The 16078-nt window shown below is 38.0% G+C and overlaps 1 protein-coding gene across 1 annotated transcript; it reads right to left on the reverse strand.

Annotated features, from left to right (window-relative positions):
* Positions 1-850: 850 nt before the first annotated feature.
* LOC129731928 (G-protein-signaling modulator 2) lies at positions 851-15815 on the reverse strand. Its single transcript, XM_055692321.1, has 7 exons — positions 15214-15815; positions 4493-5232; positions 3768-4287; positions 3164-3367; positions 3017-3099; positions 2709-2952; positions 851-2649 (listed from the first exon to the last, which is right to left on the reverse strand). Exons 1-7 carry the CDS (start codon positions 15259-15261, stop codon positions 2290-2292), a joined length of 2199 nt encoding a protein of 732 aa, XP_055548296.1. The 5' UTR covers positions 15262-15815; the 3' UTR covers positions 851-2289.
* Positions 15816-16078: the final 263 nt, after the last annotated feature.

Below are 16078 nucleotides of genomic sequence, written 5' to 3' on the forward strand. Positions count from 1 at the left end.
ACCTAATGCACGGTTCTAGCCAGTGTTTCTCCATCATATTTCGACGACTCACTGTTTATTGTTTTTCAGTAGGCCAATCTCCTCCTGCTCATCGGAGTGCTGCTTATACCTTTCGATCACTTCACACTCATCCTCTATCAAACAAGTTATTACTCATTCGCTATCAAACAAGTTATTTCTATGATTCGGAGCCCTTGTACCTACAGCAGTGCTACCTATGGCGGATCGGATGCTCCCCCAGCCATCTTCAAGGAGTTCTGCGCAACCCCGGCGTTCCGCTCGATATTTGGTGTGTCATTCACCGTCGATAGTTTTGAGCGCATGCACACAGCTACTTGTCCGAATATACACTCGCACTGCGGTGGGTGCGAACGTTGATAACGTCGGAGGAGAACATGCCGTCGATTAGAACGTGGTTGATTTGATTCCCCGTCTGTTGGTCGGATAATCTCCAGGTGGATTTCTGGATATCTTTGCAGGGAAAGAAGTGACTTCGGACTACCATACTACGGGAGGCCGCAAAGTTCACGCACCGATGGCCGTTATCATTAGACACGGCCTGCAGGCTATCTGGCCCGATTACTGATCTGTACATCGCCTACCGTCCTACCTCAGCGTTCATGTCTCCAATGACGACTTTCACGTCCAGTTGCGGGCAGCTATCGTGGACCTGCTCTAGGTTAACCAGATTCTAACTGTTAAAAAAACCCTCTAACGCGGTAGGTTTTAATATCAAAATGATTCTACTTAATATGAACAACATCAATACAATTTCCGACAATGATGAAACGCACTCAAATTACGACAATCACAAACGAAAGTGACAGAGGTAATAAGAACAGAGATGGTCTGTAGTTAATGCAGATAGATAGTATATTTCCATTTTTCAGACTGTTAGGGTATAACATAACAAAAAAAACTAGCGTCGAAAGAGTTAGTAAAACATATTTGAACTTTCAACAATCACTGTAGTTATTTTGTAATTTTTTCTTGTTTAGTTTTGGCTTTCGCAGTGGTGTACTCTATAGCAACTGGGTGGACTTTTTTGAAACACATTTATAAAAAACGGCACAACTTCTGGGAAGATCCGGCTAAAAAGATTTGTACCGGTTTAGTGGAATGGATTCCAAACAAATACACACATAAATATGATATGAAATAACGATTACTATCGATCGTGGGGGAAAAAGTGTTGCAAAAACTTTTGGTTTTTAGTTTTGTAATTCTTTCTATCTATTAATATTGTTTGAATTGGTAGATTCCAGTAATGTTTATCATTAGTATGGGTTTAGTGTTTGTTTATATATTAAATACGTGTTGCGATCTAAAAGTTGGAAGATTTGATGACACTCTCGCATATTGGTTAGATCAGAAGAATAAAAGCACACAAATATAAATGCTGTGAAGTTTGTATTGTTGTGCTCTCGTTTTATTTAGAGAGAGTAATATATACAGCATTTTCATAGATACATACCCGGAGAACAATTCTCTAAACCGTAGGAATATCATGTAATCGTGTTGTGTGGTTTGATCTAATGGTTACTCAATTAGCTTTAAGATTCGCAAAAATCAGTTTTTACACCCTTAGGTCCTAAATAAATGGCTTTTGATCTAGGCGTAGTCTCATTTTTTTTAATATATATTACGTTTCTACTATACTTGAAAAATAAAGTGACTGCACTTTTGTATTAGTAAACTATTTTGGTCATTCTAAATATTTGATTATTTTATTACTTCATATCCGCGAAGACGAACGAAAAGCTTATCATTATCCGAGACAATCCAACAGGTAAAACGTTAGTCTCGTTTTGCAATATTTTCGCGAGTACTAAAAAATCGATTAGCCACATGCAGTATAAATTGAAATAATCTTATTGTATCTAGTAAAAGGAATGACTGGTTAGCAAACTTTATAGCTCATTCACAAAGCATTGAATTGCATGCAGGTGGATTATATTGGCATTTGTTTACAATTATATCGAACGGATCGTTTGCGATTAAAAACAAGTTGTCAACATACCGGTATTTTAGAGTATACCTTGCATTGTGAAACATTCGACAGCAGGCTGTAGCAGTTGCTGAAATGCAAGGAGTAATAAATCCTCACAGTTTAATAAAAATATGCACACAATCACACACACGGTAAGTAAAGAAATATGGCGCGGAAAGTTTACAATCGTTTGATATCGTCTTCTAGTCGCCTGCACATTGTAAAATGTGCAAAAGCGTACAGTGTTGAATATCTCCTATTCTATTCCATTTTTTATCTTATTGACTGAAAGAATTACATCATTTCAGTTCCCTTCCGCTACCGTTGCCACGATTATTACTACCATTTCCGTTGCTTCGATTTGAACTGACTCCACTTTGACTGATGTTGCTGCTTGTCGTGTTGTTGCTGTTGTTATGATTTTGATTGTTGTTATTGTTACGGTGGCTGTTGTTGTTATTGTGCAAAGGTACTGTAGCTCGTTGGTCTTCCATCCGCCCACCCTGGAGGCGCATGATCAAAGAGAAGAAATCTTCATCTGGAACGGTGGCTCCGCTGTTCGAGTTGCCCGGCCCACCAGTTCGCCTTTCGCTCGATTCTGCATCCATCGTGATATTCGGAGTAGGTAATTCCGAGCGTTGTTCTTCAATGCGGGTGCCCTGCAGAGCGATGCGTGCTTATAGTAATACTAAAACATTAATGTATTTGTAGCTCTTACCTGGCATCTCATAAGCATGTCTAGGAATGCATCATCTGGTGGTGTTTCGAAGTTATCCGACGGTGGTGGTTGCTGAGATTGTGCCTGGCCGGTATTGGTGGTACTGTTGCTGCTAGCGTTTGCTGGACGGCTAACCGCGTTGGTTGAGTTGTTAAGCGAAATTCGCTTTAAACCTGGTAGTAAAGCTCGTTGTTCATCCATGCGCTCTGACTGGAAGTCTGCGATCATCTCCAGTAAAGCGTTTCTGAAATGGAAATTAGAAACATGACGATTGAGTTGAGATTTACAGTTGCAATCGATTGAATTACCTATTTTCCTTAGCCACTGCCGCGTTACTGTTATGCTGAGTCAACGGTTTTCTAGCTGAATCGACGCTTTCGGCGTGGGTCAACTGGAATAAAAGTAAAAAAGATTGTCATATACCAACATATCACCATCTGAGTCGTTGTTCTAACCTTCAGGGTACAGCGTTGATCATCCATCCGTTTGCTCTGAGACCGAGTCAACAACTCGAAGAAGTCTTCGTCGTTGTTCTTAAATATATTCTCGTCCTGCTTACCACTGCTCTTATGTTGCTGTTGTTGCTGATTCAATACCGACTGAGCTGCTGGTTGCTGCTTGTCGTGCACATTTACCATCTTTTTACCATCGGGTGTCAGCTGCGGGATAAAATCAAAGTTGACTAATAGAAAACATGTGCAATCGCTTTGATATGATGGAATATATTTTATTTGCCAACGGATATCTAATATACCGGTGTTAAACGTACTGATAAGATTTCTATGTTTGGTCAACTGATAAGGTAGATAAAGAACAGCTCTTCCACTGAGTGAACCAGGCAGAATGAGAGCCCGCTTCGCTCACGAGCACAAAACAAATACATATTCTCACGAGCCGTCACTAGTTGCGTAGTTTAATAATTACATATTACCAAGCATTTTATAATTAGCATATTTACAATAGAACTGATTGATAGCGATCTGTGAAGCAAAGTCGTGCGCTCGAATAAGTTCTCGAGTGAGGTAATTCTCTATCAATGGTAATTGCTGTAAAACGTACCTTTATCAAGTCTAACTGTTCCATGCTCTGCCGTCGCACACGATACTGCTTTGATAGTGGACCTCCTTTTCCGGCACTGCTGTTGACTCCACTCGTACCGTGCTGAGCATTCTGGCTAACCAATTCCTGAAGAGTATCATTTTCGATTGCCAACATGGAAGCACTATCTGCCGGTGGCAATTCCGGCAGGCCGAGTATTTTTCTAAGATCCGATATGTTCATTTTTGCTGTATTTTCACCAACTACATCACCAAGTTCTTTTGCTAGCAAGTAGTGTGAATTAGCATAGTGAAGAGCTTTTTCGTGGTTACCAATTGAGGAGTGAGCATTGCCCAAGCTCCAGCATGCTCGTGCTTCCCCAATTCGGTCGCCAAGTTCCTGGGCAATGGCCAGATGCCGCTGATGATAGTCGATGGCGGTTGGAAAGTCCCGAAGCAAGGTGTACGTGTTACCAAGACTGTAGCAAGCCTGCGCTTCGACGGCACGTTCGCCTAATTCCATTGCAAGAGACAGTGTGCGCCTGAAAGAGCAAGTTTTTCGATTTGTTATTTATTTTTGAAACTACTATCAGTTGATTATTCCGTATGCACTTCCTACTTGTTCAACACTCTCCTTTCTACTTGACTATTTCATAATCACAAGTATTTTTTTAAATGTCAGTTTTCAGTGTAACACGACACGAGAGTGCTTTATTTAGTGTTAGATAATGTTAATAGTGAACTCACTTGTAATGATTGGCAGCCTGTTCGAACTGACCGAGAAAGATGTGCGAGTTCCCTAGGTTACTGTTGGCTCGTCGTTCGGCAGCCTTGTCACCGAACTCCCGCGCAATCCGCAGTCGTTCCTGATGATGTTCGATGGCAGTTTCAAAATGTCCTAAGAGATAGTATGTGTTCCCAAGGTTTCCGCAAGACCTTCCTTGTGCTCCGCGATCACCGAGTTCTTTCATGAGGGTTAAATTTTGCTGATAGTAGTCGACGGCCTGCATCAACGATTCTTTCACTTCATCGGAAAAGTCTCCGGGATCTTTTTGCCCTAGCTGTTTGCCCTTCGCGTGGTACACATTTCCCAGATTGTACAGTGCGCGACCCTCCGAGAGACGATCTCCAAGTGATTGTGCGATAACCAGATGTCGCTGGCAGAAAATTGCCGCCTCATCGAATCGTCCCATAACTTTGAGAGTATTTCCAAGATTTCCAGATGATTTGGCCTCGCCCAGCTTATCGTTCATCGATCGTGCCAGTGTCAAATCATGCTTGTGATATTGCATCGCTTTCGTATAGTCACCTAGATAGAAATATGCATTGCCCAGCTGGCTGTAGATGGCACTTAGTGTTCGCAGGTCATCAGTTCCGGCTTGAATCGCCGCCTGGAAAAACGCCACACCAGCTCGACAGTCACCGGATTTGCACAGCCGTTCGCCTTCCAATGCCAGCTCCAAGCACATGGAAGAACCATCATTGTTCTGAAATAATGAAATGAATGAATTAAATTCATGTTTGATATAAACTCAAATAAGGGATGATTCTGAATGGTCACAGAAAATATAAGATTCAGGAACCTGTCGCTGTCGCATAAATAAACTGGCCGAAGTAACGGCAGACATACTCCCGAACAAACGCATTATTTTTTGCGTGATCATGCATGATTTTGTTGTTCTGGTAACATTATGGCTTTGTAGTAAACGAAAAAGCGACTATGTTAGCGAGAAATGGATCAATGAAATCACTCAAAAGACCTTAGAATGGGAACTGAAAAAATTGAAAGAATATATATAGATGATACTTGAAAAAACAATGAACTTTTAAATTGAATATTTGGCGATGCAGTGCGATGAAGGCTTGCTTTCATTTCAGCTTTTGATTTTCCGGTCGGATATGATCGGAAAGCTCAACAAAAAAAAACTGCTGCGACATTACTGAAACAACTCATCGTGTTGCTAATATTATTTTACAAAAATATATTTTCGGAATTATGGTCACTGTCACTCTGTTTGAGAAAAAGTTTTACCTGTATTTATCCAATCCAGAATTCATCCCAACGTGTCTACGGGAACATTTATAAATGACGTAGTATTCGAGGGGAAAAGGGGAGGGTTTGCAGTTTTGTGGCGAAGCGTGACGAGGGGGAGGGTGGGTGGTTAAGCCAAGCTGCGTAGCAAATATGAAACTAAAAAAAAAGCACACGCATACTATCAAAGAGTTTCTTTTTTCCTTATTTTCTTGTTCATTAATGACATAATGTATGTTTTTGATGATAAAATTAGCAAAAAAGGAGGAGGGTGGTATCCGCATAGTTGACGTAGGACTACGATAGTTTTATATTTCATTTTTAGACACGGTTTACAAGCGGCCAAAAACGAGTGATTATGGTTAATAATATATTTTAGTTTTCATGTTTTGTTTTTTTAAATAATTTAAGCTCAACATCTTCCAAAAGAAAGGTATTTTGGTTCTTTATGTTGCCGAAGCGGATGACCGGAATCGGTAAACCGGTTTCGGAGACATAACCGAAACATGTCCTGGTAATACCATGATTATGATCAAATCAGTGCTAAGAACTGAACAATGCCTCTAATTACTCGGGTGGTCATATCAAGTATCTTGGTCGTCATGGGCCACATGCGGACCTGTCTCCGTTGAGTTCCGGATTCTCCTGAATTATTGAGCCGAAATGCATCAAGTGACTAACGATTTGGAATCAAAACTAGTTCATTGGTGGCTTCATCTACAGTTAAGGTCGTCATAGGTGACCTAAAAAGTAAAAGAAGTAATGAAAAGAGAATCGTACATTTTTGGTATAGTTCAGCTTTGGAAACAGAAAATTTTTTGGCGTGTTGTCAAAATAGAAGGGGTCTATATTTTGAATATTTATTTGCAGCACTCTATTTTAGAAGAAAAAAATATTCTCTTCAAGATTGATGAATACCTTCTATCTTACTACAGTCAGTTTTTTTAATACGTGAAAAGGCAACCATTTATACAGATTTCAATTGAGTAAGATTTAGTAGAAAGTAAAAGTCGCTCTGTATTTAATTGTCTTGTGACAAATGGCTCACTCTCCAAAGCAGCATCATTATTAGCTTTTACTGTCTGTATCTCACAACCATCAAGCAAAGATGTTACATCAAAAATGCTTTCTGCATTCATAAATTTGTGGGAAACGATAAAGAATTACAGTTTTAAGACTAAAAATATATTATTACAGAAATTTCTAAATCGACATAGAATTTTTTGAACATGTCAACATTCGATTATTCAATTCAGGTCGATTTGAATATTTCATCAGTAAACAGAATCAGCAAAAAATTAATCAGTTTTAGAATACTCAAAAAAACGGAGATGTCATATTTGGAAGTCTTCTGCCTGTTATCTTCAAAAATCAACCGGGCTGGAGTGACTTAGCTTGGATGCACACAAATGCATATCGATATCGAGAGACGACGAGGTACATGGTTCGGTGCAGTACTGTTGTCTATGCCAGCATATTTTCCTTTCAAGACATCAGTTTTAATAACATTCGTTGAACTTTCTGATAAAGAAGGTGGTTACGAACTTTCCGAAAAAAAGGTTTACCTTCAAGACATCAAAATAGTCTAAGCTCATGGAAGTAAACACTAATTGACGTTTTGGAACGGGAAGATTCTGTCACATTTGTTGCCACTGCTATGGAGGATATCACAGCAGGCAGTTGGTGTCTACTAATGAAGTCTGTGCTAGGCGTGATTGGTACATTGTTCGTGGAAATTCGACATTGGAACTTTTATTCAATTTTCACTATTTTACAGTGAAGTGATAATGATAACTGAAAAATCGCTTTCTTACGGAAGGGGTTACACAAATGGCAGACATTGTACATTGTAGGTGCCGCATGAAAAACACAAAACTAATGTGCGTCAGCAGATGATCCTCTTGACTCTTGGACCAGCCAGTTCAAAGAAAGCTGGAATTGAAAATCGACTGCTTATTCCTGGCAGCAAAGGAATACAGGTTTAGAAAGAGATTCATCTGCACTCCGTTTACGTAACAATTCTCGTGTCCGGCCTTTTTGCCAATGAGCTTCGACTCTTAGGATGTTATACTACGGATACTCAACTGGCTATTGGAGTCCCTAGGATAACCATTCGACGTGTATCTGAACCAACGTGTATTGGAACCAACACACCTGGAACAGCGAAAAAACGGTTTGAATCTTGATTGAGCTCATGAACATTAATCACTTGGGGAGAACCGACACTGTCTCGAATCTATGATAATACAGAAATGAACTTTAAGTAATATGCTAACTTGTACATCCATAAATAATAACATCTGATACTTAAGCTCAAGGCTCTGAATATTGAAACATTGATTCTTGTCTAATTTCACTTGAGCATTCAAACCCTGTCGTATCAAAACAGCAAGGCCCCGTTTGTGGTTATTAGGTACAGCTTCCATTAATTTCGATAGTTAGACGATATAAGCTAAAGACAGCCTAGATTAACCTCCTGCAGGACAGCGACATAGACATTCTGGGATCAACGGTACTTATTCATCGATCTCTTCCTGCTTTCATTTCGCGCGACAACCATAAACGCTTTAGCCCTCGCACAGGGTCAACTGTGATTTCGGTGTGAACAGTATCATGAATAGCCACAGTTGGTCAGAGGTGATCCCAGTACGCACAAATGACATGTTGGTGACCTTTAAGAGAAAATTCATATTCGTACGAAGAATATTTCCTGTAAATGGTCAGGAATGCGAAAAAGCGTCGAAAAGGCGGGGCTTAGAGCCTTATACAAACTTTTGGTAATAGTCACAAAGTGGTTTGTTAGAAATATTCTGCTTTTTCGTATCAATAACTTGGTGACATTTATAGGAGAAACCAGAAACGTTTCTTATTTTTCAATTGTCAACACGAGTCGTATTATCATCAGTTTATTCATAAATGTCTTTCGTGATGAAGTTCTAGAAAAAATATTTCATTCGTGACCAACTCCTGGACATTATATTTAAGTTTTTGTTTTATTTCGCCGATGGAAATTAGAAATGACTGAATGTGTATCTATAGAGTAATAGCCTCAAAGTTGAAATTGCGAAAAAAACCAAAGGTTTTTTTAATAAAATCCCATTTTATTGGGGAAAGTATATCGTCTACCCCTTAAAATTTTCACGCGCCTTCAGAAAAATTAAGATTTAAATAACATTTGGAAATCTTTGAATATTTCTCAAACATAAAAAAAAATAAATTCATTTCTTATTTTTAAACATACGTCTGTTCCAATGCAACCTCTGTTTAATATCATTACAAAATATATGAAAATTTTCCTGGAAAATGTATAAATAATATTTTTTGATAGTTTTGTAATATATACATCTATCGCTTTTAGTATTCAACACCCCCATCTTGATGAACCAAAAAACTATAGGTATTCGTCACCATTTTTGGTGACTTCTGTAAAAAGACTCATTCTTCTCGATAATGATCATAGATCATTTCTAGATTTTTAAATGGTCATTAATAGATACGGGGACTCTTGTGACAATACTAATCGAATGTTAGACTGAGGAAATATGTGATATTGAACTAATGTTTTCTTTGTTGCTTGATTGAAAAAGGATAATTACTCAAATCCATGTGACAACATTCATTTTTCACAAAAGTCACGGTGGCCAAGCAGTGGCATTTGTCGGTCAAAGCCCGATGTTTACTTTTCCTGATATTTACCCTAACAAAATAAGATGATTATCAAAATCACTGTGATAATGCTATAAAACTTATGATTTTTTTAAAAGGTCACATATTCTCCCAAAGAAAACTCTTGATGTATATTTTCACACGAAAGTCACAGGGACTAACTGGGAAAACTATTTCTATAAAATGTCACCATGAATTTATCAGAAAAATTCAACCGTATTTCTTAACGATATTCTATGATAAAATGTTTTTTTCTTGAAATTATCGCCGTGACTACCTAATGAAAAAATACTTTTGCTTCTAAAGTGAAATAATTTGGTTTGTGGACTCTTTAGAGAAAAACTAATAAATTGTAATTCAATTGCCACAGAGACAAAAATAAGAAATATTTGTTTTTCAATCGTAGCTTGTGTCTTTTGTGAGAAAATTCACACAAGTTTTTCCATAAAAAGTAACAGTTACTGGATTACAAAAACTTTTTCCACATTTTTTCTAAAACGTTTGGGGGGCAATATTGAGACAAAAGCCTTATTTCATATGTGATTCTCGTGCGGATTGGGGATACAACGACATCACACTCTAGCGTGAACGGTTGAGACGAACGGTTTCCTACGAAGCGCTGTAAACGTAAATTAACATGCAGGAAAACGAGGCCAGAAGGGTCAAAGGCATCGAAATCCTCCGAGTTTCAGTATACTCCACAAGAATCCAGAATTTCGGGTTGTTCTTCAAGCTCACAGCTTATCAAACAACGATATATGTTGAGTTTCTTTAGAACAGCGGTTCCCAACCTTTTTTTATTCGCGTACCTCTTACCAATATTTTTCAAATCAATAGTACCCCCTGACTTGGAATATTCTAGCAGAGTGAGAGAGAGAGAGTAGTGGTAGATCATGTTGTGGTAGTCTAGTTCAGGTTTAAAATTCAACTATCGTCGTTTGTAGGATTGCTACAGTCAGGTTCTAAGAGCGAGATTGAACAACAAATGAAGTATTATAAAAAATTGCTTTATCCGCCATTACTGATTTTTTCTTTCGTGTCCCCCTGAAGGCTTTCGAGTACCCCCAGGGGTACGCGTACCTCAGATTGAGAACCGCTGGTCTAAACCATCATCGACTTTTTCTGTTTAGGTTGTTGGCTTAATCGAATAAACGATCTAAAACGCCTTTTTTAAATGCATTTACTCGTCATCCAGACCTGAGCTGAAGAAAGCACCATGAGCATGATACTTTCGTACAACTTTATATCGAAATTATAATTAAGAATTCGTAAAAAATATACAAAATTATAAAAAAATAAATATTACAGCGCAAGGCAGATTGGGCACTTAAAAATTAAAAGTCTAAAAATAAGAATTTTTGCATCGGTAAAGAATTCTAGTTTATGATTCCTAGTAAATTATTAGCGCTTTTTTGGCTGTATTGAGCGCTATAAAACTTTGATAAAACCAATATTTTTACTTGGGTAATGAGTTATAATGTCTACTAATGAAGGGTTGTGAATTTCGTGAACCGGATTCAGCTTGTGAATTTCGTGAATCGGATAGCAGATCGTGCCGAGCAAGGTTGTAATCGATAATTTATCGTGAACGCCGATAACGATATCGTCTGTTATCGTTATCGACGATGACGCTTACGTCTTCAGACATTATCGTCATTGTCAATGACGATAGCTACTGGACGGTATCGAATCAATAACGTTTGTTTATTACCATCCACTGCAATACCATCTTTTGCTTTATTAGATATATCATTTAGATGCATTTTAAATGCAAATATGACAATGCTACATACCTTACTATTCGAATTTGTGCTTTAAAAAGCGCCTGATAAGCTAAAACAATCAAAACTGAGAAATTTATTTTCCTGATGAGAAGCGAAACATGAACAAATAAGGAAAAGTTTCTTCCTGTTGCCTAGTGTTGTTTCGTCTCCAATCCTCCGAAGTGAAAAAACGTTTCCACAACTCGTGCCTGCTTTTTGATCAAGTCGTACACCATTCGCTACCACAGCAGACAAAACTGGCATAAAGCGTTAGTGAGCTGATAACGTCTAGTGACTATCGTTATCGCCGAGTTCGTTAATGTTTGAAGACGGTATCGTCATCGTCAATAACGATACCATACGTTATCGGTAACGGCGATGACGATTATCGACGATAATCTATCGTATTAACAACCTTGGTGCCGAGTTAAAAACCATACACAGCACACACACACAAATCATACCATATCATAGACACACACACATCATACCATATCATTATATCATACACACATCATACCATATCATACACACATACACACATACACACATGATACCATATCATACACACACAGCAAGCAAGCGACCAATCAGAGGACGTTATTTTTATTTCAACAAGGCTTGACAATTTTCAATAGTGCAATAGTTCGTAGATTCAAACAACATTTTTCTGCATTCGGACAGATGCGTGTATAATTTTCCAATCGATTGCTACAAGAATGAAGAAAATCGGTTGAAAACCAATCAACCTATAAGCATTTGAAAAGGGACAAATTTCGTCCCAGTTTTTCAGTTTGCATCCCTGTGTGGTATGCTAAAGTAAAACGTAGTTCTACGTCAAAAAAAAACATTCCTGATCGATCCGGCATAATGTCCTTCTGTTGTCCGGCATAATAGCTATCTGTTTCAATCCGAATCAAATGTCTCCCTTAAACATACCCCTATTTCTCCTGCTTGTAGTACCCCTCTACTCAGACAGCTTAGACGTGATCGTAACGTATCACAGAGAATTCTACGTTGTCATAGAACGCAAAGCACTCAATGCTCATTGTGGGTTGAATTGTACTTTGTACAAATTTCACGTACGAAAAGTTCAAAAGAGTTTGCGGCGCGATCCCCGAAGCTTCTGAGGATTTGTAAACAGAAAAAAAAAATACTACAAGGTATACAGCCCTAGGGTTGTATGAAATGGTGACGTGGGACTAAACACTGTAATTAGGGGATTTTTTGTTACAAAATATACAGAGTCTGCAGACAGAATCAATGTGTTTATTTTCAGCCTCCCCTGGAAATCAATTTTTGGAATATATTCAACAACACTCGAAGAAAGATCATTCATATTTGGCGATATTATGTCTTTAGTATTTTTTTTTGTGCAAAAAAATATGTATTTAACAAGGCACAAGCATATCGTGCTTGTTGAAGAAGCACCAAGAATTTCTCATAATGCGTCAAAGTCAGAATTATCTCTATATCCTCAAAAACCAAATCCAATAATGCTTACGTTATCATAATGAATGGTTTTGTCTTATTTAACTCTTAGTAAATCAAATCTATAGTATGGATCTTTCTTTCAAAATAATATGGAAGCCCTAACAAAGGTTCATCAATTGGAAAACATAAGAATATATTTTGAACAAAATTCCTAACAAGTTCCAGCAAAAAAACGTAGAAATCCACAGTTACATTTTTATTTTTCGCTTGACAATTGTTTCATTTGGCTGCAACTACATTCGCTGTATTACGAAGACAGGAAATATACGTTTATTATGGTTACGCTTAGAATAATAATATATCATCTAACAATTTTGAAATGTAAAAAGAGATTCTGTACGAATCTTACTAAATCAACTAAAAAATCACAAGCATTCGCAGGTTCTTACTCTTCTATAAATGTATATATTTAGGAATTTACTCTTTCGATACTATCCGGTCACGATTATTTAATGAATATCGAAGATAAAATTAAATAAATATCCGTTGCAAAAATTTACAATTCTTGCTGAGTAATTTATGGCAATCATATTTATGAAATAAACTTTCAATCACCATCAACAGCAGTATTGTAGTTTTTCCTCAATTGCATACGAATAGAAATGTACGAACAAAAGTGTACCACTGCAATACGAATAGTACTGCTGCAGTACGAATAGAAGAGTACCACTGCAATCATAGACGACGAGAGACCTGCGGTTCTATACTCCACTGGTACTGTTGCTTTTACTGGCATGTTTTCTTTCAAGACATCAGTTTTTATTAGGTTCTACAGTACCTAACACGCAGGTTAAGAGATTGTTCAAGGATGGGTATTGTTTCAAACTTTTAGGAAAACTTTTACCTTCGAGACATCATATTAGTCTAAGCTCATGGAAGCAAAAATAAATTGACCTATTGGGACGGGGAGACTCTGTCAATTTTTATTTCGAAATTGACACAGGGAATATCACAGGGAACGGATGGTGTCCATTCACGTCGTCTGTGTTAGGAATGCTCGCATGTAATTGGTTCATTATTCGCGTAAATTTGTTATTGAAATTATTATCAATTTTACCGCTTAGCAATGAAATTAGAGTGATAATTAACACATTACAAAATTGTTATACATTTTATCTATCCAACAACATATTGGTTATTGTTATCCATCATGTGGTTATGCTGTTATTAGCGTTTGAAATCTGACGCAACATTTGCCCGTTTCATTTCCAATTCTACAGAATGCATCCCAGTATAGTAAACAAAGACGTGTCCCACGTCAAAACTCGAGCATTCCAACCAATGTGATTCATGATGGTGAGGAACCAACAACCCCTCATGAAGCGTGTGAAATGGCTGAGAAACACTTCGCGTATGTCTTTGTACAGAGGACAACTAGTGATGTCGATGCAGAATCTGTTGTTTCTGATACTCCTACCGACTTGTTGAATCTATCCACCTTCCAGGTCTCTTCAGCCGTGGTGCTTTCAGCAACGAGAAGGCTTTAGAGTTCGCTTGTTCCTGGGCAGGGGGAATCTCGGCAGTAGTGTTCTGTCGATGCTCGGCTGACTTAGCTGATCCTATAGCAGCCATTTTCAATGCGTCTTTTGAATAAAGTGAATTCCCAGCTTTACGGAGAGATTCATTTAAGTTTCCTGTCTTCATGGCTGAGGACAAGCGGAACACAAGAAATTATCGTGGTATGACTAGTCTCTCGGCGGTATTCAAGTTATTCTAGATTATCCTGAGTGAAATTACCTTGCCGCAATCTAAAAACTACATCTCAGCATGGATTCATTCCCGAATGATCGGTAACTACTAACCTTCTAAATTTTACTAGTACATGCATCAACGTGCTTGAGAAGACGTAAACTACGAAATAAAACATGTCAAATGGAAAGAAGTGCCCAAGTGCATCAAATGCAATCAAAAAGAAGCACTTATCTGTCTGTCGCTTATTACTTGGTGCCGTTGCTGTGCCGAATGGCTGCAGCATCAGCGATGATGGCTTATTTAATTAAGTAACACGATGTAATCTTAGGCGCGGTTAACAAATGAAGCAGTTTAAAATGTACACCATATTGAGAGCGTTGATTATTCGATATGTCGAATATCAAAACGAAAACTACATTATTTTGACTACCTTTGTGCTTGAAATTAGCTAATTTTATTTTCAAAAATTCACAAAAATCACCATCTGGTAGCAAAAAGAGGTCTTTCAACTGAACTTAAACAATTTGCGAGATGAATCTAAAAATTAAACATAATATTGTTTAACGCTACTTAAAGACATTCAGACGATTCGAACATAAACTACTCATCAGAAGTTTATATAGCAATCCCACTTCAATGTTCTCAAGCACATCCTCTCTTTAACAAGGTAACTATATTTAGATTTGAGTGTGTCTAATCCATAACGGAACAAATAAAACTGTAAGCCAACAGACTGTGACTTAAACCTATTCCTAGAAAACGTCTTGTATTGCTCATCGAACAAATCACTTTTAAATTCAATAAAATTAAATCCTTCCTACCTGATCACTGGAGAGGTTTTCCGCACTGGCCGAAAGTGAAGCCATCATTGGCCTCTTCTTGCTACTTCGAGTTATACTGCAATCAAATGCAGTGTCTGTTGATATTTTGATCGTCCTTCCGCCTCAATCGATGATGATGCCGTCAACTCCAGACTGCAGATTTAACACCGGGAGCAGTAATGCAATATCTGCCCAGCTGACAGTAACTCAAACTTTGCAGTTGCACTAAACTAATCGCATGCACAATTATCCGATTGGACCAGCGACTTCCAAATCGGTTTGAATAAATATGCTGGTACAGATTGAATATCAATTGAGAAAGAAAAATGGGTGACGCACGCGACGAGTATTTGAGACGAGAACGACCAGCGACTAGCCGATGTTGCGAGATTTTAAACTTGATTTCGTTACTATTCGCACTGATTTTTAATCACAAATAAAACAACCAATACAAGGCGACACTGATTCGTCTAACACGGGCAATTTTTAAAATGATAAGACATGAACGAAACTATACTTTTTTCTGTTTTAAATCGCGTCGCTCCCGTTCGTTGCTTGTGTTTTGCTTTATCTTCACTTACGGGTTTCGTTTTCTTTGCGCTTTCTCTTCTTTGAGCTTTTTGACGTTTACTGCTGAGTTTAAGTTTGATACTGGTTACGCTTATGCGTTACACGGGCTGCGAAAATAGCACTGTGAAAATAAATAGAATGTTTTGTTTTTTGGCATTCGGGTTATTCGCGTTGAAAGAGATTTCGAAGGCTGTTCGCACCTACGTGAACTCTCATATGTAATTGTCAAAATGTGCGTGATGACAAAAGCAAAAATATTTCCTTCCTTCTTTTTCGCATGCAAAAACCAAACAAA

Source organism: Wyeomyia smithii, chromosome 3 (assembly GCF_029784165.1).
Source record: "Wyeomyia smithii strain HCP4-BCI-WySm-NY-G18 chromosome 3, ASM2978416v1, whole genome shotgun sequence".
Lineage (NCBI taxonomy): Eukaryota > Metazoa > Arthropoda > Insecta > Diptera > Culicidae > Wyeomyia > Wyeomyia smithii.

What these genes read in the sequence shown, in the direction of transcription:
- LOC129731928 (XM_055692321.1), bottom strand. Translation starts at nt 15,261, where the DNA reads ATGATGGCTTCACTTTCGGCCAGTGCGGAAAACCTCTCCAGTGATCAG. An exon ending in CAGGCTGCCAATCATTACAA is followed by an intron (nt 4,288 to 4,492) that starts GTGAGTTCACTA and finishes TTGCTCTTTCAG; the next exon opens with GCGCACACTGTCTCTTGCAA. An exon ending in ATCAACGCTGTACCCTGAAG is followed by an intron (nt 3,100 to 3,163) that starts GTTAGAACAACG and finishes CTTTTATTCCAG; the next exon opens with TTGACCCACGCCGAAAGCGT.